This window comes from Stylophora pistillata, chromosome 8 (assembly GCF_964205215.1).
Source record: "Stylophora pistillata chromosome 8, jaStyPist1.2, whole genome shotgun sequence".
In the NCBI taxonomy this organism is placed as follows: domain Eukaryota; kingdom Metazoa; phylum Cnidaria; class Anthozoa; order Scleractinia; family Pocilloporidae; genus Stylophora; species Stylophora pistillata.
This window is the reverse complement of record NC_142526.1, coordinates 18,103,574-18,126,726: the sequence shown is the minus strand read 5'-3', so window position 1 is coordinate 18,126,726 and position 23,153 is coordinate 18,103,574. Positions and strand designations below refer to the sequence as shown.

Here is a 23,153-nt window from a genome sequence, read left to right as displayed (position 1 = left end):
GAATGCAGATTAAAAAAATATACTTCATGCGTATCAAATATTCACCAGGGTGGCATATTTCAGTGAGGTTTAGCTCTTTCGAACTCGCCCTCTGAGATCTTCAAGATTACTTTAACACAGAAAATAACTTGGCTGAAGGTAAGCAGTGGATGAAGGCGCTAATAAAGCAAGGAAGTTTTATGTAGAAGATCATCCTTGCTCACACATTACTGGAAGTTGCCGTTGCCGCTTAAATTTATAACGCGATCTGTTTAGTTCCTAATGCCTTCTCGGTTTAGCGAGTGTTCCTTGTCCGTATTCTCGTCTTTAGAAAAACAGTTTAGATCGATATGATGTGAACAACTTCTCGAGTTGCAGCGACAGTCTGACACAGAGATGTTCAAAAAAGTTCACATTCATACCAAGGTTACCAAAGCGAATCTCAAACATTCGCGTGTGTATATTTCTTCATTTTAGCCATTACCTCATGTTACACGATTTCTTTTATACCTTGCCTATTTATATCGTAAAATTGGTTTACTGGTGGCAAGGACAAGCTTTTGAACTTCTGTATTCAAGAACGCTGAATGTTTAAGTTGTGCACATTTTTTTCGTGTTGGGGCTTTACCGCCGAATTTTAATCAGCTATCATCAAGCAGAACGTGTCTATTTGACGAAAGAGCTTTGTTGGGGCGTTAAGTGCACTACTTCGCCGCTTATTATCTTGAACCTTAGTATTCGACGAAAAGTCAACGTTTATGGAGTTTGTTGTTAAGTTACGAATAACCTCTTCTGAAAAGAGCCTCGTAACGTATCTTGTAATTTATGCAGTTTTATTGTTTTGTTCTTAGCTTTGTTGTTTGTAAGAGCTAATAGAGTCAGACAGCACAACAACATAGAAAAATGCCTCTTTAGACTGTCATCAGAGGAAAAAATAACGAGACAAATGTTATTATGAATGGAGAAGGCTTACGTGAATTGCAGATTTCAAACTTAAAACAAACTTAAAACAAACTTAATTTCCAATTCATCAACAATGACCTTGCTCATTAAAGCAAAAACGTTGTCAGACAAGGATCGCAAGGCTGAGCTTTAACCTTAATCGATCAGTCGGAAAGCCTTTGCGTTAGGCATCTTCATTTCACCAAAGATTACGAAGTGAAACTTTGTGGCAGGCATCTCAGCGCTCAACTTTACGCTGCCGATTGGGTCTCCAATAAAATCTCGAATTTTCTTCCCCTCTCTTACTACCGCTAGACACTTCGACAATGAAACACAGTGAAAAACATACATAAATGATACATGTAGTAGGCAACAGACAATTTCAAAAATTTGCAATGTGGTCAGCAGTTTCCTTTCTTTTCCCAAAGAAAGGAAATTGTCTACCACAGGCGAGGAAATTAAAACATACTAAAAAGAAAGAGAACTTAGAATTCATTCCTTCCTTCACTCATTTTCCTCTTGTCGCTGGAAGTCAGTAATTATGGTGAAGTAAAAAAAATTAATACTAAAAAAGACCGATTTTTCTTCTTTTACAGCGATGAACAGTTGCTCCAAAGTGTGTGACAACTTAACACGTAAAAAGCCTACGGAAGACTGGCTATCGGAGAGCCACCTTAAAAGATGTCTCACAACCTTAGATCTCACTTCTTTAGGTGTAGGTACTGTAATCGGCGCTGGCCTATATGTGGTCACAGGGGAATTAGCACGTGACATCGCCGGACCCGCTGTTATTATCTCCTTTTTCATTGCTGCTGTTGCTGCCTTTTTGTCTGGGATTTGTTACGCGGAGTTCGGATGCCGTATTCCCAAGGCCGGCTCTGCTTACATGTACTCGTATGTGACTGTTGGAGAGTTTTGGGCGTTCGTTGTCGGCTGGAACATGATTCTAGAATATGTTATCGGGGCTGCAAGCCTGGCGCGCGCCTGCAGCGAGTATATTAATTCATTTGCTCAGGGTTATATATTTAAGTTCTTTATGAACGACATAGCCACATGGAACGTTTCTGGCCTCGGAAGTTTTCCTGACTTCTTAGCCTTCACACTGGCCTTGGGAACTTCTTTCATTGTCACACTGGGAGCACAAAAATCGTCTCTGGTGAACAAAATCATGACCCTCGTAAACTTAGCCGTCATCTTGTTCATCATCGTTATCGGACTTTACTTTGCCGATAGGGGGAACTGGCAATCCAAATTTGCCCCGTACGGGTTTCGCGGTATCCTAGCAGCTGGGGCAAGCTGCTTTTTCACCTTCGTTGGATTTGATGTCATAGGCTCAGCGGGCGAAGAAGCTATCAATCCCAAGCATTCGTTACCCTTCTCCATCATTCTGACTCTTGCGATTAGTTTCTTGGCTTATTTTGGAGTCGCAACAGTGCTGACATTAATGATGCCTTATCATAAACTGAGCCAATTCGCTCCTTTGGCCGAAGTGTTTGTTCAGCGTGGGTTGAGCGGCGCCAAATACGTCGTGGCTACAGGAGGACTATGCGCAACAATAAGCACCCTACTGGCCAACTCGTTCGCAGGCCCACGTATTGCATACTCTATGGCCTCTGATGGATTGTTGTTCCACTGGTTTGCGCATTTGCACGAGAAGTCAAAGGTTCCAGTTCGTGCGGCATTGGTTGAAGGAAGTTTAGCTGCAATCCTTGCTTTGCTGTTTGACGTAAAGGAACTTGTAAGTTTCCAAACTGGAATTAATTTCTATAAATTTTTTAGACTGAATCAAAATCGATTGTTCTAATCGGAGAGCTATCTAACATATGGTTCACTGGGGAGCTGTCCAAATATCCTATAACTGATTTATCAGGAAATTTAGTTTAAGTGCGCGCATTCCGTGGAATGTTGAGCATACGTTTTAAGCGAAACTGGAATTTTGGACTGAATTTGAATTCTTCTTCGCATGGTAACCCTTTAAGCATTTTGTATACAACACTTAGTTTAACGCTAACCGTAGCTTAAAACTGAAACCTAAAGAAGGAAATGTCAAAAAACAGGCTTCCTTTTTTTCGCTTTTTTATGGTTTTCGACTTGATCTCGGTCCATAAAAACATAGAATAAGAACTCATTATCTATTTCGAGCCAACTTGACCTCACGCTCGCTCAGTAACCCCCTCTTATATTTTTAGGTGGAAATGTTGTCTATTGGTACCTTAGTAGCGTACACCATGGTTGCTATTGCCGTGTTGGTGACGCGTTACACTCCTGGAGTACAAAGCGTGAAACTGGACGACGACAGAACTAAAGAAAATACCAGAAAATGGCTTCAGTCGGTATGCTGCCGTCCTGGAGAGACTGCAGAAAAAGACGAGGCTAGCCAGGAGGTTACCTACCAACGAGTGGAAAGCAACGATGAGGAATCGTCAAGTCTTATAACAGAACCAGATAGCACGACAAGCTTCCGTGTACGTGTTGGTACATTTCTTCTGACTGCATTTATAACTGCCCTAAATATCTTCCTTACTCAGGCGCAGTCACATCTGAGCTCAGGGGAGGTCTGGGCAATCCTTCTTTGCTGTATCTTCGGTTTAATGATCGTTGCGTCTTTGATGTTCATCACCAGGCAGCCAAGAAATTCCGCTACATTCCCGTTCATGGTTCCAGCAGTCCCGTTCATTCCTGCCCTTACAATATTTTCCAATACTTTGCTTTTGGTGACGCTGAATCATTGGACGTATATCAGGTTTAGCGTTTGGATGGCTCTAGGTGGGTAACAGGAAATGGGTATAAAATGTTTAGACGTGAGCCACGAAAACTGGGTCGAGTAGAAGAAGTTGAAGAAACCAGGACCCCATAGCGCTTTCCCTTAATGTGGGTGGGCGTACAAAGCACTCTGGGAACGACACTAGAAGTTAAGGCTCCCTGCTTAATTTTCTTACGATGAAAGTCGAAGTTTTGGAGCTGTCAACAAGCTTTTCCTGTATTTTTTTTTTCCATTCTGGACTAGTTTCCTTTTTCTCATGGTATCAAATATAAATATTAGTAATGTATGTATGTACGTATATATGTATGTATGTATGTATTTATGTATGTATGTAATTACGAATATTCATACAGGTTAGCCCAGTTTAGCAAATTGCTAGTTTAAATGGGGCCCTGTGAAACAGTAATACCCACCCATCCCACCCCAGGGCAGGACATGCATCACACAGTAATCTCGTGCGTGGGAAATTAACGTCTCCTACCCCTAACCCTGCAGGAGACGGGGCCTACAGTTTATTCGTCCTTATCCGAGAAGACTATGATATCTATCCATTTCTTGATATTATAGAAAGGTAGCAAATTCTCCTCAGTTATTTTAATACCACGAGTACTGGACCGGCCGGTGCTCGAACCCTCGACCTCCCGCACAACACAATCCGGCGCTCTAACCAATTGAGCTAATAGGGGGGCGGTGACTCTTGAAAACAGTACTTCTTGAAAACAGTCCCTTTTTTAAATTGTATATTAGTTTCGAAACAACCACGTCCAAAGAATCAAGCATTTTGTTCAATAGGCCCAGTGCTATAGACCACAACATCAAGTAGTAGTTTCGACTTTTCTCAGAATCCACCCATAGTAAAAAGTTGTTATCATTCTTTCCAGGTTTATTGGTGTACTTTTTATATGGCTACAGTCACAGTGTGGAAGCCATTAGACCGAGTGAGAAAACAGAATATCAGTTTATTCTGTCCCAGACTCCGGACTTTGGTCAAGAAGTTGAAGAATATGCAACGCAACGCCATCCATAATTATGACAATTTTAATCTAATTTTGAGGTTGGAAAGTATTTATATGAATCGCTTTGAAATCGGCTTTGAATTCGGCCCAGCCATCTCAAAAGTGGAGATTTAGGCGTGTAATTATGTACATGCATCGAGAGGTAGTGGCATAACAGTTAACAAACTTAAATCTAAGCCTGCTTTTTTTTTGTGATGTTCTTGTTTAAGACACTTTCTTGATGTATTGACTCTCTCGATCCACCCACGAAAAGGATGGATTGAGAAACAGTTTTATAAACTTCAAGCTAAAGGCTGGCGTTACCGACTGATGGATTCGCCTAGAAGAAAAGTTAAAACGACAGGCAACAATGTATGATATGCTTGTCTGGACAAAAACGTCACCAGTCCCCTCTCTACTGTGTAAAATGTAATTATGTCTCTCTTTTATTAGTCTGTTTTAGGCAAAAACTCAGCTATCGCGTTTCCTTCCTCGACTACACGCGTGGTTAATTAAAGAGGTTCTCCCTCAATCACCTTGAGCGTCTGAGTGCGTTTAGAAAGTTCTTGAAATTGGGATGAGGGTGCGTGACACGCGTGCATTATATCGCATTTCACGTTGTGCGCGGGTGACAAAAAGATCTCAAAATCGAAAATAGTACCTTCCAACTCAAATAAAATTGCGGACAATATCTGTGAATATTTGGGATCTCTTCCAGCAAGGGTCATTAGATACATATTGAAAGGGTTGCTCTGGGTACGTCAGATCTCCAACTGTTAAGCTGTTTGTGTCCGTATTCTGAACAAAAAAAAGTTTCTTATAGGGCTATTTTTGCCTCTCGCCACTTAGAAGAACACACTGGTAATGGCAAAATGTCCGCGGAAAGTACCGAGATGTTTGTGTTTGCTGGGCCGAGATAGAAGTAGGGTCTCAATAGAGTAATAGCTTTTACGGCTAATGGTTAAAAAGTTTGGCCATTTTACGACTAACGGTTAATATCTTTTCCATCGTTTTCACCCGAATTTTTATCTTACGGTTAACTTTTTTTACGACGAACAGTTTAAATTTGCGAATCAGGCCGTTTTGCGGCTCACGGTCTAACCCACTGATACCCTATCGCATTCAGGACCAGAGGAGGGAATGGAGAGTTACTTTTGCAAAGCCCCTGATGGCGCTGATTGTGGTATATTCCTTGATGAAGGTTCCCGCATGATCTCTTGATTGCTTATAATGTTCACATGAATTGATCTCGCGTTTCATTTTCCTTCCCCTGAGACCACAATCAGCGTAATTCAGATATCGGACTCAAATCATCAATAAGAAGCCATGATATTCTTTTCAACCTCGCTCATCCAATTATTTGGCAAAAGATGTCTACTTGTGTAAAATTACATGGCTCGTCTTAAAAACATTTTACGTCAGCCTACGCGTCGGTCTTCACCGTACAGCACTTCAGAGAAGATCACGCGTTCCACATCACATCTAGGGTAGTCATAGTAACTCACTCCCTTAAAAATAGACTGATGGACATCGCGACTTTGCGTGCCTCGCACTTCATATCAAATGTAAACCCAAAGTGGAAAATTGCAAGTAATATTGGATGTTAAATGAAATTAGGCGAATTGACAGCTTTCTCTAAAGACTCCTACGTACCCAGAACACCGAAGAGGAAATAGCTGTAGCGATAAACAATTAGAGACTTAGAAGATAACACGTTCCACATCACATTTAGGGTAGTCATGGTAACGCACCCCCTTAACAGTAGACTGATCAACATCGAGACTTCGCGTGCCTCGCACTTCATACCAAATGTAAACCTCAAGAGGAAAATTGCAAGTGATATTGGATGGTAACTAAAATTAGAATCCCTTGAGACTGGGGCTAATTCAGTTTCATTTGTCCGCAACTGTCTCTGAAACATACTGATCATTTCTTTATGAGCTAACAAGGATAAATTTTTTTGATCTCGTTGCTGATGGGTTTTGCATGACGGCATGTCACTGAAGTACAAAAGAGAAGTGTTTAAATGGAGGCGATTTCCCTGATGTATAATTGCGTGAAATGTTGAATTATTATTGGCTGTCAGCTAAATTAAAAACTGTAAAAAATCGATTTCAACGATTTTGTTATTGGTCTCGTGAGATCCTGCGTGGGTTCAACTGACTTCGAGTTCACGAGTTAAAGTACTTCTAATTTGGATATATCAACAAAGTTGAAATGGTAAATTGGCCATCGTAATGATTACAAAAGCTGACGTTTCGAGCGTTAGCCCTTCGTCGGAGCGAATAGAGGAATTGTGGGTTGTGTGTGCTTTTAAAGGCAGAAAATGGAGCTACGTTATTGGTGGGTGCATGGCAACGAGAAAAACATGAATAAATTAGTGGAATGAAAAGCGTTCATTGATCCCTGTGGGATTTAGACTGCCGGTTTGAAAGATGAGCTTTTGTTCAAGATTTTTACGGCTTTCCGTGCCACCTAAGTGCAAGGAAAGACCGCAGATTGCCATATGTTGCTTAGAATGATTAGGTAAATTAAAATGTCTAGCGACTGGTTTCGATGTGTCCTTGTCATTCCTTTCCACGTCTCGAAGGTGTTCTCGGAATCGGTCACCTAGTCTTCTGCCTGTTTCGCCGATGTATATCTTTTTGCAATAAGTGCAAGTTATGCAATAGATTACATTAGCGGAGGTGCACGTGAAGTGATCGGTGATCTTAATGGATCGTTTAGGTCCCGATATTTTATCAGTGTTGTTAATGAAAGGACACGTTTTGCATCGTGCACGAGCGCATTTGAAAGTGCCTGGTTGCTCATTAGTCTGAAAAGAACTTCTGACCAAAAAATTGCCTAAGTTTTTGTCGCGTTTAAATTTAAACTTCTGACCAAAAAATTGCCTAAGTTTTTGTCGCGTTTAAATTTAAACGCGACAAAAACTTAGGCAAACAGCTGTAAATCATTATGAACAAACACGTGACCTATACCTCAGCAACGGTTACTATCCGCCATCTTGGTTTCTTTCGAGCGTAAACAAACCGTATCTAACGAAGAGTTCACGTGAGAAAAAAGGGATGGTTTTATGCATTGTTGTTGGCTGTTCGAGCAAAAGTGGAAAGCATAAAGACTAAGGATTTTTTCGTATAATAATTTAATAATTTTATTATTTCTATAGCGCAAAATTCATTAGATATATGATCTAATGCGCTATACCTAAGATCATTGCAAATCAAGGGGAAGAACGGGAGGAACTAGAAGTTATCGTATGGTCCGAGGCTTGCGGCTGTTGTAGATCCTCGATTTTTTGGTCGAGCTTTTCTATGAAGGTAGATCCTGGACAAAATGTTCGATTCGTCGTTTCATTATGCCGTTTCGTCGTTTCGTTACGTCGAGTCGTTGTTTTCCGAGTTCGACTCGTCGAACTTTCAGTTCGTTTCGTCGTATTGTCAGTTCGATTCGTCGGCTGGCCTCTTCGACTCGTCGTTTTACGAGTCCGACTCGTCATCGACCACATCGGTTCGTCGTTTCGTCATTTCGTCATGGCGTTTCGTCGTTTCGTTATGTCGTTTCGTTATGTCGTTTCGTTATGTCGTTTCGTTATGTCGTTTCGTCGTTTCGTTATGTCGTTTCGACTTGTCCACTCAACAGGAGCTATAATTCAATTTAAATTACATGAAGAGTTACTTGATTTCGTACACTCTTACATGAACATTAATGTGGTATCTGTAATTTTCCCTCTGCCGAAGGAAATGGATCTTTAGAATAGCTACTTAATCTGCAGAAGCGTCCAAGTTATTTAGAAAAACGTATTTTCAGCTAAAAGTTAATGAATCACTTGGGCGAGCACCCTGGAGTAATTATCGCGGGAGTCTATCTGTTTGTGGAGGGTAGGAGGGTCAAGGGTTTCTTGTTGAGGGTCGAGGGTAACTTTTTCCCCCTATTTTAAAATTAATTAGGAAAAATTAAACCGAATTTGACAAAAAAATTGAAAGTAATTGAAGAAAAAAACTAATTTTTAAAGATACAGAGTGCAAGTGGACCCCTTTACTTTTACCCCAGAGTGTAAGGGAACCCTTTACTGTTCCTTAGTAAGGTCTAACCTTAAATACTGCTCTGAGATATGGTCCCCATATTCGCGTAAGAACACTGATAAGCTTGAAGGAGTGCAGAGACACGCCACTAAATTTATTTTGAAAACTAAGGATAGCCATGCTGCTCGTCTTGAGAAGTTAAATCTATTATCTTTGGAAGACAGAAGAGTTTTTAGTGACATCACTTTCTTTTTTAAGGCACTGAAAGGGTTTGTTGACATTGATGTTTCACCTTTTATGGATTATTACTCCAGTTCAGATTATTGTTCCTGGAGACATTATGATCATCTGACGTTAAAAAAAATATGCAAGGGCTAATTCCTTAAATATTCCTATTTTCATCAAATAGTAGTTTCTTAGAATATGTTGCCTGTTGACATTCGCACTGCAAATTGTACTGGGAATTTTAAATTTAATGTGAAGAAATTTCTTGTGGGTAAATCATGATTTTATTTGTCCTTATTATAACATGGTATCTCATTCGTACTATATGTATTGGGTGATCTGCTGTTACATGGGATCTGGGACTCTTGCAGGTTCTCCCTATGGCTTTTTTTAATTTTTATTGGTTAATTAAGTGTATCATACCTGCATTTGTGTATTTATGCCATTAAACTGCAATAAATAAATAAATAAATTAGCCCTTTTCTGAGGTGGAAATCACCCCAAAAAGTAGCAAGTGGGGAAGGGGTGAAATAGTGAATTGCATGTAGCCAGTTCGTTTTCAAAAACCTGATTACTTTTCAAAGAATTAAATTAAGAACCCACAGAAAGCTCATATCGGATGATAAATCTGGTTAAATTTCATGTGTTACTGTAACATCCGATGGAGTGAAGAAATGTGATATATACACAGCTGAAAGCATGAACTGATTCTTAAATGACGTGGCTGACTCAACTTGAACACAGTCAAGTAAGGAGAGTTTTGACATAATTTGACGTGTAGTCACTGAAAGGCATGAAAGATTTGCAAAACTTCAAAAGCTAAAAAGACACACTTTGATTTTACTTCTGTGAATTAATAAAGTTTGAAAACATAACAGATTGCCATTTGGCTTGAAACTCCCCTAATGCCAACCAAAGAGAACATATGAGAGATTTCCATTTGTCATAATTGATCTGTTGTTGTTGTTGTTGTTGTTGTTGTTGTTGTAGTAGTAGTGGTGGTAGTGGTAGTGGTAGTGGTAGTGGTAGTAGTAGTAAAACTTTATTTCAACTTGGATTGAAGTACAAGCACTTCTCTGAGAAATAAATAGAGTGAAAAATATATGTACAATTAATGAAGAAAGAGAAAAAGAGAACAGATGCATATATGCTTGTAAAGTCTAGGCAGTTGTTTTCTAAAAAAACAAATTCCATAATTTGGCCGCAAGAAATTTGAAGGAGTTTTTCCCATAAGATGTAGTATTTATACACATGGTAACTGCAACCTGTTTGTACCTCTAGGCCCATTAATGTTGGTTTTCGGTGTAATAATGCTGCTATGTTACGTAGGCAGCTGCGGCTGCTCGAAATGACTTGTGAACTAAAATCAATATATGAAAAAGTCTTTTCTTTCTCAAGCTGACAAGGTTTAGACTTTCCAAAAGCACCTCGTATGTACCGACTTTTTCACCAAGGATTATTAGTAAAACATATTTATTAAGGAGTTCTAGTTTTTTCCCAGTTCCTAGCACAGTGCTTTAGTAGTGGAAGTGTGGCATTAAAACGTAACATGTATTGCTAAAATTAGAATTGAGTGCTAATGTCGAGTCTCTCCTACCGTGAAAAAAAGAAGATGATGAAAAGTAACCTACCCATTCTATTCGCTGTACGATGAAGTGCTAACGCTCAAAACGTCGAAATCATGCATTACCATCAGCTCGTTCAAACGGCAAAAACTACCATAAACTAAAATCTCGAATTTAAATATGTCTAAAATTGTTCTCAAGGTACTGTTCAGGAGTTATCTGGGAATATCTATGCTGGGACGACCCCTGCATCCTGTAAACTTAAACAACAGCCTTTACAATGAGTTGTCACTGCCACCAAGAACAACAAACGAGCTCTTTGTAACAAACACTCCAGCTGAGGAGGAATGTTAAATAACGAACATGCACGACCTAGAATATAGAAGACTCTGTCAAGGTGTGTTACTAGGTATCCAATTCCATTGTCACTTTCCTGAAAACGATCACTCACTCGACTCAAGACGAATTCTATGCTGTGGCGTAAGTCGCTCTTCAAAGGATCCATTTCCTTGGGCAGAGGGCAAATTATAGATACCACATTAATGATTCATCTAAGAGTGTATCGAATCAAGTAACTTTTCATGTAATTTAGGTTGAATTATTGCTCCTCTTGAGGGGACAAGTCGAAACGACGAAACGACATAACGAAACGACGAAACGACGAAAGGACATAACGAAACGACGAAACGACTAAACCACGAACCGATGTGGTCGATGACGAGTCGGGCTCGTAAAACGACGAGTCGAAGAGGCCAGCCGACGAATCGAACTGACGATACGACGAAACGAACTGAAAGTTCGACGAGTCGAACTCGGAAAACAACGACTCGACATAACGAAACGACGAAACGCCATAACGAAACGACGAATCGAACATTTTCTCCAGGATCTACCTTCATTGAAAATAGAAAAAGCAACACCACAACGCGCCAATTCCGTTCCGCTTCGCATACTTCTGTCACGCACTCTCTGTAAATAAATATCCGCGAAATTCGCCTGCACTGAAATAACAGTTTGGCGTGTTGGATAATAAATAACTTATTACACGTTTTGTTGTGTAGTATCGCTGAGTATTTTTACTCGTTATTTGTATTTTGACGAGCCCGTAGGGCTCGTCAAAATACGGCACAACTCGTAAAAATACTCAGCGATACTGCACAACAAATCGTTTATTACGTATGATGCACGATCCTCGCAGTAGAGAGCGCTATTTATGCAATAGCGAAAATCAGATCTGAAAAAAATCAGGCCTGTACGGGATTCGAACCACTGACCTCTGCGATACTAGTGCAGCGCTCTACCAATTGAGCTAACAAGCCAACTGGGAGCAGGCCGTTAAGTTGATTCGTAATAAACCCGTGATGATAAATCAGATGCAATGAATATATGAAGTTCCTATATTTTGAACTGCGGTTGTAGAAACGTATGATGCACGATCCTCGCAGTAGAGAGCGCTATTTATGCAACAGTGAAAATCAGACCTGAAAAATATCAGGCCTCTACGGGATTCGAACCACTGACCTCTGCGATACTTGTGTAGCGCTCTACCAATTGAGCTTTTAAACGTTTAATAAGATATATTTATTATCCAACTACACCTAGACGAGTACAAATAACGCCATAGACGCGTACAAATATCACACGGTATTTGTACTCGTCTATTGTAGTACCGGTTAAACAGGTTTTCTCGCATCGCGCGAGCGAAGAATTGGATTGTAGTTACGAAAAAAAAAATGGCGCACAATTTGAATCATATTTCCGACGACGAAGTGTCAGAATGGCTGGCAAATATAGGCCCAAGTTCATTAGATGAATCGAACGAAGAAAAACAGCTTGACGACCAGAAAATTTGTTCATTTAATGAAGAAAATAGAAACAGCGACACAACAACCCGCCAATTCCGTTTCGCTTCGCATACTTCTGTCACGCACTCTCCGTAAATAAATATCCGCGAAATTCGCCCGCACTAAAATAACAGTTTGGCGTTTTGGATAATAAATAATTTATTGTACGTTTTGTTGTATAGTATCGCTGAGTATTTTTACTCGTTATTTGTATTTTGACGAGCCCGTAGGGCTCGTCAAAATACGACACAACTCGTAAAAATACTCAACGATACTATACAACAAAACGTGTAATAAGATATATTTATTATCAAACTGTGCTTCATAGTGTACAAATAACGCGCGAGACGAGTACAAATATCTCACGATATTTGTACTCCAGAAATATTCGCGAAATTCGCCCGCACTAAAATGGCAATTTGGCGCGTTGGATAATAACTCTCTTATTAGACGTTTTGTTGTGTATTATCACTGGATATTTTTACTCGTTGTTTGTATTTCGAATCAGCCTATGGACTCGTGAAAATACGGCACAACTCATAAAAATACTCAGTGATACTATACACACACACACAAAAAAAAAACTTCTAATAAGATATGTTTATTCCCTTTTTTATTCTGGCAGTTGTGTTTTCGCTATGCTAAAGTCTGTTTTACATTCAATAGTTACATGCCATGTACTCGCCTAAGTTGCTACAGTGACCCAATGAATGCGGGTTTCGAGCTCGTTCTTAGAAGGTAAAGAACAGTGTTCATGGCTGGCGGGGTGAAAGGACTGTCGAATTCAATTCGTGAAGAAATCATTCGTGTAGAGCTGACGAACATTATAAGAAAATATATGACGGTAAGGAAATGTGGATCCAGTAGGTTTGATGTGAAAAGATTTCCTGAAAACAGAATATTTTCATATGTTTTACGTCCGAATTTCATAGAAGCAAATAAGATTCCGTATCGATCCTTCGAATTATCTGTTTAAAATTGGCTATAAACTCGTAAAGTGCAAAACATTCAAGACACTTCAAGGTTTCGTAACAAAAAAAAAAAAATCAAAAAATATCACTTAACAGTCTGTAGAAGTGCTCCGCTGAAAATATTGCATCACAAAATGCCAATCAGAAATGCGCAGCCAGTGATGTCGTGTTCAATACCTTCACTTGTCATGAACTGGAAGCAATTCGTACCATGAGTGACATTATGTGCATATACAATTAAATAAGAAAATTCAGTGTCAATTTAAGATACACTGGAAGCGCTGGCAGAAATTCGCTTTTCTCAAAACTAAAAAAGACCAGAACCTGTCTTACCAAGCAACATCAAGAATGTTCTTACGTGTAGGTTACATTTTAATAATGATAAGCATTATAAAACAAGGAGTTTGAAAATTAGATGTTAAATTCATGTTATATTAGAATACAAACTGTAATTATAAAAAACAAATTTAACCCTTTACACCGTAACATCAGTATGCATATAATCGATGCTGCTCTATATGATGTTTCTTAAGGTGCTGACAAGGGCAATTTGATTAACAATCAAGAGTTTCTTGAGTCGGTAATCATTTCCTATTTTCTGATAACCTCGATGTGTGATTCATGGGTGATATTGTAAGGAGAAATTGGATGCTGGTCACTTTCAGCGGTTAAAGGGTTAATCAGACAACAAAAGCGCATTTATTCAAAGTATAGACTGTAGATACTACAGATTTAAGAACCAAACTCAAGGTTCTTGTTACTTTTCTAGTAATCTTCATCTGTATCTCCTTCATGGAAATTACCTAAGAACTTCATCAAGGAGCTTCTTTTCTTATATTCCCATCAACTGTCCCTAAAAAATGTAATTTCTTGCTAGACTGAATACCAGAATCTTTTAATTGTTCGCCAAACAATAAACTGTAAAAAACCTGAGACAGCCAAAAAGATGGTGTTCAGAGCTCGAAAGTTGGAGATTCACCTTCTCTATGACATTTAAAAGCAGATTATCGATATTAAACACTGAATCTAAATCGTTTTCACACATTTTCGTTTCCTTATGTTACATCAGAAACATAAAGGGAAACAGGCTTAAAGCAGACGCGCACGTCCAGGCTTTCCTGAACGCAGTCTCACTCGAACAATTATGTTTTCTTCCTTATTTTACTTTATTTCTTTGTTTTTTGTTTTTTTCTCTGTGACGGAATGGCAGACAGACTTTTATGAAAGTTCTAGCGCTCAATAACAAGCAAGCCGCGTGGATTCTTGTATCTGTTTCAAAATTTCATTGCCAGCATCAACAAGTTTTTTTATTTTCACTTTCGAAGCCGAACCCCTCTCTCTTACTTGCTAGTTGTTCAATCAAAAACAAATCTTTAGATCCTTTTACGCCTCCTTGAGGGGAATTTTTTTGCTTGGGAAAAGTTCGTCATGAAGGCGATGGGAAAAGGGGTTCTGAGCAAATATCTTGAATTATGGTGTAGTTTAGCGGACTTGATAAGATGCTCAAAGAAACCTATGCTTGAAACAAAGAAATAATTATCAATAATCACTCAATCATGCGGACACTTTATTTCCCTCTTTATCTATCTTTACTAACGGAATTCTACATAATTTTGCAAAAATTTGTGGCTCCTTATTTCACTCGCAAAATCATCTGTTTCCCACCATTAACTTCCAAGACACGATTGATTCAACTTCTTTACTTACTTTGTTGGACGTCATCCGTGAACGCAGAAGATTCGTACATTGTGGATAAGCTAAGAATGTAGACTAAAGAAATCTACTTCATGCGTATCAAATTGATTTAACTTGTTTGCTTTCTTTGTGATACGTCACCTGTGAACGCAAAATATTCATATACGGAGGATAAGCTAAGAATGCAGACTAAAAAAATATACTTCATGCATATCAAATATTCGCCAGGGTGGCATATTTCAGTAAGGTTTACCTCTTTCGAACTCGCCCTCTGAGATCTTCAAGATTACTTTAACACAGAAAATAACTTGGCTGAAGGTAAGCAATGGATGAAGGCGCTGATAAAGCAAAGAAGTTTTATGTAGAAGATCATCCTTGCTCACACATTACTGGAAGTTGCCGTTGCCGCTTAAATTTATAACGCGATCTGTTTAGTTCCTAATGCCTTCTCGGTTTAGCGAGTGTTCCTTGTCCGTATTCTCGTCTTTAGAAAAACGGTTTAGATATGATGTGAATAACTTCTCGAGTTGCAGCGATCGACAGCCTGACACAGAGATGTTCAAGAAAGTTCCCATACATACCAAGGTCAACAAAGCGAATCTCGAACGTTCGCGCGTGTATATTTCTTCATTTTAGCCATTACCTCATGTTACACGATTTCCTTTATACCTTGGCTATTTATATCGTAAAATTGGTTTACTAGTGGCAAGGACAATTTTGAACTTCTGTATTCAAAAACACTGAATGTTTAAATTTTGCACATTTGTTTTTTGTGTTGGGGCTTTACCGCCGAATTTTAATCAGCTATCATCAAGCAGAACGTGTCTATTCGACGAAAGAGCTTTGTTGCGGCGTTAAGTGAACTACTTCGCCGCTTATTATCTTACACACATACATACATACGTATATGAGCACGATCCTTCGCAGTAAAGCACTATTTGAGCAATAGTGAAAATCAGACCTGAAAAAAAAAAAAAATTTCAGGCCTGTACGGGATTCGAACCACTGACCTCTGCGATACTAGTGCAGCGCTCTTACCAATTGAGCTAACAAGCCAACTGAGAGCAGGCCATCAAATTAATTCGACATAAACCCGTAGATGATAAATCAAACAACAACAAACATATGAAACATATGTGTGAACTGCGGTTATGAGACGTATATGAGCACGATCCTTCGCAGGATCGTTAGTTGACCACTCCCCATGGGGGCTTTTCAGAGCCAGTTCCCACCCATCCCACCCCAAGGGAGGACATCCACAACACAGTATTCTCGTGCGTGGGAAATTAACGTCTCCTACCCCTAACCCTGCAGGAGACGGGGCCTACGGTTTATTCGTCCTTATCCGAGAAGACTAGAATATCTATCCATTTCTTGATTATAGAAAGGTAGCAAATTCTCCTCACTTATTTTAAGACCATGAGTCCGGCCGGTGCTCGAACCCTCGACCTCCCGCACAAGACATATCGGCGCTCTAACCAATTGAGCTAACCGGGAGGCGCTGATCTTGAACCTTAGTATTGGACGAAAAGTCAACGTTTATGGAGTTTGTTGTTAAGTTACGAATAACCTCTTCTGAAAAAAGCCTCGTAACGTATCCCTTGTAATTTATGCAGTTTTATTGTTTTGTTCTTAGCTTTGTTGTTTTATTGTAAGAGCTAATAGAGTCAGACAGCACAACAACATAGAAAAATGCGTATTTAGACTGACATGAAAGTAAAAAACTAACAAGACAAATGTTATTAAGAATGGAGAAGACTTACGTGAATTGCAGATTTCAAACTTAAAACAAATTTAATTTCCAATTCATCAACAATGACCTTGCTCATTAAAGCAAAACGTTGTCAGATAAGGATCGCACGGCTGAGCTTTAACCTTAATCGATCAGTCGGAAAGCCTTTGCGTTAGGCATCTTCATTTAACCAAAGATTACAGAGTGAAACTCTGTGGCAGGCATCTCAGCGCTCAACTTTACACTGCCGACTGGGTCTCCAATAAAATCTCGAATTTTCTTGCCCTCTCTTATTTCCGCTAGACACTTCGACAATGAAACACAGTGAAAAACATATATAAATGATACATGTAGTAGGCAACAGACTATTTCAAAAATTTGCAATGTGGTCAGCAGTTTCCTTTCTTTTCCCAAAGAAAGGAAATTGTCTACCACAGGCGAGGAAATTAAAACATACTAAAAAGAAAGAGAACTTAGAATTCATTCCTTCCTTCACTCATTTTCCTCTTGTTGCTGGAAGTCAGTAATTATGGTGAAGTAAAAAAAAAAAATTAATACTGAAAAAGACCGCTTTTTCTCCTTTTACAGCGATGAACAGTTGCTCCAAAGTGTGTGACAACTTAACACGTAAAAAGCCTACGGAAGACTGGCTATCGGAGAGCCACCTTAAAAGATGTCTCACAATCTTAGATCTCACTTCTTTAGGTGTGGGTTCTGTAATCGGCGCTGGCCTATATGTGGTCACAGGGGAATTAGCACGTGACATCGCCGGGCCCGCTGTTATTATCTCCTTTTTCATTGCTGCTGTTGCTGCCTTTTTGTCTGGGATTTGTTACGCGGAGTTCGGATGCCGTATTCCCAAGGCCGGCTCTGCTTACATGTACTCGTATGTGACTGTTGGAGAGTTTTGGGCGTTCGTTGTCGGCTGGAACATGATTCTAGAATATGTTATCGGGGCTGCAAGCCTGGCGCGCGCCTGCAGCGAGTATATTAATTCATTTGCTCAAGGTTATATATTCAAGTTCTTTATGAACGACATAGCCACATGGAACGTTTCTGGCCTCGGAAGTTTTCCTGACTTCTTAGCCTTCGCACTGGCCTTGGGGACTTTTTTCATTGTCACACTGGGAGCACAAAAATCGTCTCTGGTGAACAAAATCATGACCCTCGTAAACTTAGCCGTCATATTGTTCATCATCGTTATCGGACTTTACTTCGCCGATAGGGGGAACTGGCAATCCAAATTTGCCCCGTACGGGTTTCGCGGTATCCTAGCAGCTGGGGCAAGCTGCTTTTTCACCTTCGTTGGATTTGATGTCATAGGCTCAGCGGGCGAAGAAGCTATCAATCCCAAGCATTCGTTACCCTTCTCCATCATTCTGACTCTTGCGATTAGTTTCTTGGCGTATTTTGGAGTCGCAACAGTGCTGACATTAATGATGCCTTATCATAAACTGAGCCAATTCGCTCCTTTGGCCGAAGTGTTTGTTCAGCGTGGGTTGAGCGGCGCCAAATACGTCGTGGCTACAGGAGGATTATGCGCAACAATAAGCTCCCTACTGGCCAACTCGTTCGCAGGACCACGTATTGCATACTCTATGGCCTCTGATGGATTGTTGTTCCACTGGTTTGCGCATTTGCACGAGAAGTCAAAGGTTCCAGTTCGTGCGGCATTGGTTGAAGGAAGTTTAGCTGCAATCCTTGCTTTGCTGTTTGACGTAAAGGAACTTGTAAGTTTCCAAACTGGAATTAATTTCTATCAATTTTTTAGACTGAATCAAAATCGATTGTTCTAATCAGAGAGCTGTCTAATATATGGTTGACTGGGGAGCTGTCTAAATATCCTATAACTAACTTATCAGGAAATTTAGTTTAAGTGTGCGCATTCCGTGGAATGTTGAGCATACGTTTTACGGGGAAACTGGAATTTTGGACTGAATTTGAATTCTTCTTCGCATGGTAACCCTTTAAGCATTTTTGTATACAACACTTAGTTTAACGCTAACCGTAGCTTAAAACTGAAACCTAAAAAAAGAAATTTTAAAAAAAAGGCTTCCTTTTTTTCGCTTTTTTATGGTTTTCGACTTGATCTCGGTCCATAAAAACATAAAATAAGAACTCATTATCTATTTCGAGCCATCTTGACCTCACGCTCGGTCAGTAACCCCCTCTTATATTTTTAGGTGGAAATGTTGTCTATTGGTACCTTAGTAGCGTACACCATGGTTGCTATTGCTGTGTTGGTGACGCGTTACACTCCTGGGGTACAAAGCGTGAAACTGGACGACGACAGAACTAAAGAAAATACCAGAAAATGGCTTCAGTCGGTATGCTGCCGTCCTGGAGAGACTGCAGACAAAGATGAGGCTAGCCAGGAGGTTACCTACCAACGAGTGGAAAGCAACGATGAGGAATCGTCAAGTTTTATTACAGAACCAGATAGCACGACAAGCTTCCGTGTGCGTGTTGGTACATTTCTTCTGACCGCATTTATAACTGCCCTAAATATCTTCCTTACTCAGGCGCAGTCACATCTGAGCTCAGGGGAGGTCTGGGCAGTCCTTCTCTGCTGTATCTTCGGTTTAATGATCGTTGCGTCTTTGATGTTCATCACCAGGCAGCCAAGAAATTCCGCTACATTCCCGTTCATGGTTCCAGCAGTCCCGTTCATTCCTGCCCTTACAATATTTTCCAATACTTTGCTTTTGGTGACGCTGAATCATTGGACGTATATCAGGTTTAGCGTTTGGATGGCTCTAGGTGGGTAACAGGAAATGGGTATAAAATGTTTAGACGTGAGCCACGAAAACTGGGTCGAGTAGAAGAAGTTGAGGAAACCAGGACCCCATAGCGCTTTCCCTTAATGTGGGTGGGCGTACAAAGCACTCTGGGAACGACACTAGAAGTTAAGGCTCCCTGCTTAATTTTCTTACGATGAAAGTCGAAGTTTTGGAGCTGTCAACAAGCTTTTCCTGTATTTTTTTTTTCCATTCTGGACTAGTTTCCTTTTTTTCATGGTATCAAATATAAATATTAGTAATGTATGTATGTATGTATGCATGTATGTATGTATTTATGTATGTAAGTAATTACGAATAGTCATACAGGTTAGCCCAGTTTAGCAAATTGCTAGTTTAAATGGGGCCCTGTGAAACAGTAATACCCACCCATCCCACCCCAGGGCAGGACATGCATCACACAGTAATCTCGTGCGTGGGAAATTAACGTCTCCTACCCCTAACCCTGCAGGAGACGGGGCCTACAGTTTATTCGTCCTTATCCGAGAAGACTATGATATCTATCGATTTCTTGATATTATAGAAAGGAAGCAAATTCTCCTCAGTTATTTTAATACCACGAGTACTGGACCGGCCGGTGCTCGAACCCTCGACCTCCCGCACAACACAATCCGGCGCTCTAACCAATTGAGCTAATAGGGGGGCGGTGACTCTTGAAAACAGTACTTCTTGAAAACAGTCCCTTTTTTAAGGTTTATATTAGTCTCGAAACAACCAGGTCCAAAGAATCAAGCATTTTGTTCAATAGGCCCAGTGCTATAGACCACAACATCAAGTAGTAGTTTCGACTTTTCTCAGAATCCACCCATAGTAACAAGTTGTTATCATTCTTTCCAGGTTTATTGGTGTACTTTTTATATGGTTACAGTCACAGTGTGGAAGCCATTAGACCGAGTGAGAAAACAGAATATCAGTTTATTCTGTTCCAGACTCCGGACTTTGGTCAAGAAGTTGAAGAATATGCAACGCAACGCCATCCATAATTATGACAATTTTAATCTAATTTTGAGGTTGGAAAGTATTTATATGAATCGCTTTGAAATCGGCTTTGAAATCGGCCCAGCCATCTCAAAACTGGAGATTTAGGCGTGTAATAATGTACATGCATCGATCGAGAGTCTGGACTAAAACGTCACCATTCCCCCCTCTACTGTGTAAAATGTAATTATGTCTCTCTTTTATTAGTCTGTTTTAGGCAAAAACTCAGCTATCGCGTTTCCTTCCTCGACTACACGCGTGGTTAATTAAAGAGGGTCTCCCTCAATCACCTTGAGCGTCTGCGTGCGTTTAGATAGTTCTTGATCTTGGGATGAAGGGCAGTGGTGCGTGACACGTGTGCATTGTGTCGCATCTCACGTTGTGCGCGGGTGACAAAAAGATCTCAAAATCGAAAATAGTACCTTCCAACTCAAATAAAATTGCGGACAATATCTGTGAATATTTGGGATCTCTTCAAGCAAGGCTCATTAGATGCATATTAAAAGGGTTGCTCTGGGTACGTCAGATCTCCAACTGTTAAGCTGTTTGTGTCCGTATTCTGAACAAAAAAAAGTTTCTTAGAGGGCTATTTTTGCCTCTCGCCACTTAGAAGAACACACTGGTAATGGCAAAATGTCCGCGGAAAGTACCGAGATGTTTGTGTCTGCTGGGCCGAGATAGAAGTAGGGTCTCAATAGAGTAATAGCTTTTACGGCTAATGGTTAAAAAGTTTGGCCATTTTACGACTAACGGTTAATATCTTTTCCATCGTTTTCACCCGAATTTTTATCTTACGGTTAACTTTTTTTTACGACGAACAGTTTAAATTTGCCAATCAGGCCGTTTTGCGGCTCACGGTTTAACCCACTGAAATCCTATCGCATCCAGGACCAGAGGAGGGAATGGAGAGTTACTTTTGCAAAGCCACTGATGGCGCTGATTGTGGTATATTCCTTGATGAAGGTTCCCGCATGATCTCTTGATTGCTTATAATGTTCACATGAATTGATTTCGCGTTTCATTTTCCTTCCCCCGGAGACCACAATCAGCGTAATTCAGATATCGGACTCAAATCATCAATAAGAAGCCATGATATTCTTCTCAACCTCGCTCATCCAATTATTTGGCAAAAGATGTTTACCTGTGTAAAATTACATGGCTCGTCTTAAAAACATTTTACGTCAGCCTACGCGTCGGTCTTCACCGTACAGTACTTTAGAGAAGATCACGCGTTCCACATCACATCTAGGGTAGTCATAGTAACTCACTCCCTTAAAAATAGACTGATGGACATCGCGACTTTGCGTGCCTCGCACTTCATATCAAATGTAAACCCAAAGTGGAAAATTGCAAGTAATATTGGATGTTAAATGAAATTAGGCGAATGGACAGCTTTCTCAAGACTCCTACGCACCCAAAACACCGAAGAGGAAAAAGCTGCAGCGATAAACCATTAGACACTTAAGCTTAGAAGATAACACGTTCCATATCACATTTAGGGTAGTCATGGTAACGCACTCCCTTAAAAGTAGACTGATGAACATCGAGAATTTGCGTGCCTCGCACTTCATACTAAATGTAAACCTCAAGAGGAAAATTGCAAGTGATATTGTATGGTAACTAAAATTAGAATCCCTTGAGACTGGGGCTAATTCAGTTTTATTTGTCCGCAACTGTCTCTGAAACATACTAATCATTTCTTTATGAGGTAAGAAGCATAAATTTTTTTGTTTTCGTTGCTGATGGGTTTTGCATGACGGCATGTCACTGGCAGACAATTGGCAGACAATTTGAATCATTTTTCCGACGACGAAGAGTCAGAATGGCTGGCAAATATATATCCAAGTTTATTAGATGAATTGAACGAAGAAAAACAACTAGACGACCTGGAAATGTCTTCATTTTTTTAAGAAAATAGAAACAGCAACGCGACAACCCGCCAATTCCGTTCCGCTTCGCATACTTCTGTCACGCACTCTCCGTAAATAAATATCCACGAAATTCGCCCGCACTGAAATAACAGTTTGGCGTGTTGGATAATAAATAACTTAATTAGACGTTTTGTTGTGTAGTATCGCTGAGTATTTTTACTCGTTATTTGTATTTTGACTCGCCCTATGGGCTCGTCAAAATACGGCACAACTCGTAAAAATACTCAGCGATACTACACAACGAAACGTCTAATAAGATATATATACTTACGAAGGCTCTCACTCGGATAAAACCTATGGGAGAGCATACCTCATGGGAGAATGGAAATGAAGCTTAGTTTTCCGGACTGTGTCGTCTGCTAAAATACAAATTAAATGGCTTGCAGACATACATATGGCATCATTTTTAACAAAGCCTGAAGCCATTAAAATATACTGGGTCTGGATTTACTTTCGGGCTCCAGAAACTCTTTAATACTGGCGATATAAAACAGCATAATAAATTTTTAAAAAGTGCATCATTTCTAAAATATGAGAAGTAACTGTTGCTTCCTCGGTATTATACAAAGTTGAATGGTTTTAATGGAGATTACCAAAGCAAAACAAGTCACCAGTATGGTCGGTAATTGGGAACTTCGGTTAATTTGCATTTAGACATTTTTAATTGCCCTTACACCCGCGGCGAATACAACCGTCTTAACATTTGATAAAC

General features: G+C 39.9%; 2 protein-coding genes across 5 annotated transcripts; both read left to right on the top strand.

Moving 5' to 3' along the window:
* The first annotated feature begins 3 nt into the window (after positions 1–3).
* On the top strand, positions 4–5,221 carry LOC148725307 (cationic amino acid transporter 4-like). 2 transcript variants are annotated; one of them, XM_088730843.1, is made up of 5 exons: positions 4–138; positions 1,518–2,659; positions 3,111–3,386; positions 3,545–3,687; positions 4,567–4,706. In XM_088730843.1, exons 2-4 carry the CDS (start codon positions 1,520–1,522, stop codon positions 3,668–3,670), a joined length of 1,542 nt encoding a protein of 513 aa, XP_088586969.1. In that variant the 5' UTR covers positions 4–138; positions 1,518–1,519; the 3' UTR covers positions 3,671–3,687; positions 4,567–4,706. The 2 variants fall into 2 exon arrangements, with proteins under 2 accessions (XP_088586969.1, XP_088586968.1); XM_088730842.1 differs by having other exon boundaries at positions 3,111–3,687; positions 4,567–5,221.
* Positions 5,222–12,938: 7,717 nt separating this feature from the next.
* On the top strand, positions 12,939–20,970 carry LOC111329362 (cationic amino acid transporter 4-like). Of its 3 annotated transcripts, XM_088731981.1 has the most exons (5): positions 15,163–15,320; positions 17,323–18,464; positions 18,918–19,193; positions 19,352–19,494; positions 20,370–20,509. In XM_088731981.1, exons 2-4 carry the CDS (start codon positions 17,325–17,327, stop codon positions 19,475–19,477), a joined length of 1,542 nt encoding a protein of 513 aa, XP_088588107.1. In that variant the 5' UTR covers positions 15,163–15,320; positions 17,323–17,324; the 3' UTR covers positions 19,478–19,494; positions 20,370–20,509. The 3 variants fall into 3 exon arrangements, with proteins under 3 accessions (XP_088588106.1, XP_088588107.1, XP_088588105.1); XM_088731980.1 differs by lacking the exon at positions 15,163–15,320 and adding an exon at positions 12,939–13,180 and having other exon boundaries at positions 18,918–19,494; positions 20,370–20,970; XM_088731979.1 differs by having other exon boundaries at positions 18,918–19,494; positions 20,370–20,970.
* The last annotated feature ends 2,183 nt before the right edge of the window (positions 20,971–23,153 follow it).

What these genes read in the sequence shown, in the direction of transcription:
- LOC148725307 (XM_088730842.1), top strand. Translation starts at nt 1,520, where the DNA reads ATGAACAGTTGCTCCAAAGTGTGTGACAACTTAACACGTAAAAAGCCT. An exon ending in TGTTTGACGTAAAGGAACTT is followed by an intron (nt 2,660 to 3,110) that starts GTAAGTTTCCAA and finishes TTATATTTTTAG; the next exon opens with GTGGAAATGTTGTCTATTGG. An exon ending in TAGCGTTTGGATGGCTCTAG is followed by an intron (nt 3,688 to 4,566) that starts GTGGGTAACAGG and finishes CATTCTTTCCAG; the next exon opens with GTTTATTGGTGTACTTTTTA.
- LOC111329362 (XM_088731980.1), top strand. Translation starts at nt 17,325, where the DNA reads ATGAACAGTTGCTCCAAAGTGTGTGACAACTTAACACGTAAAAAGCCT. An exon ending in TGTTTGACGTAAAGGAACTT is followed by an intron (nt 18,465 to 18,917) that starts GTAAGTTTCCAA and finishes TTATATTTTTAG; the next exon opens with GTGGAAATGTTGTCTATTGG. An exon ending in TAGCGTTTGGATGGCTCTAG is followed by an intron (nt 19,495 to 20,369) that starts GTGGGTAACAGG and finishes CATTCTTTCCAG; the next exon opens with GTTTATTGGTGTACTTTTTA.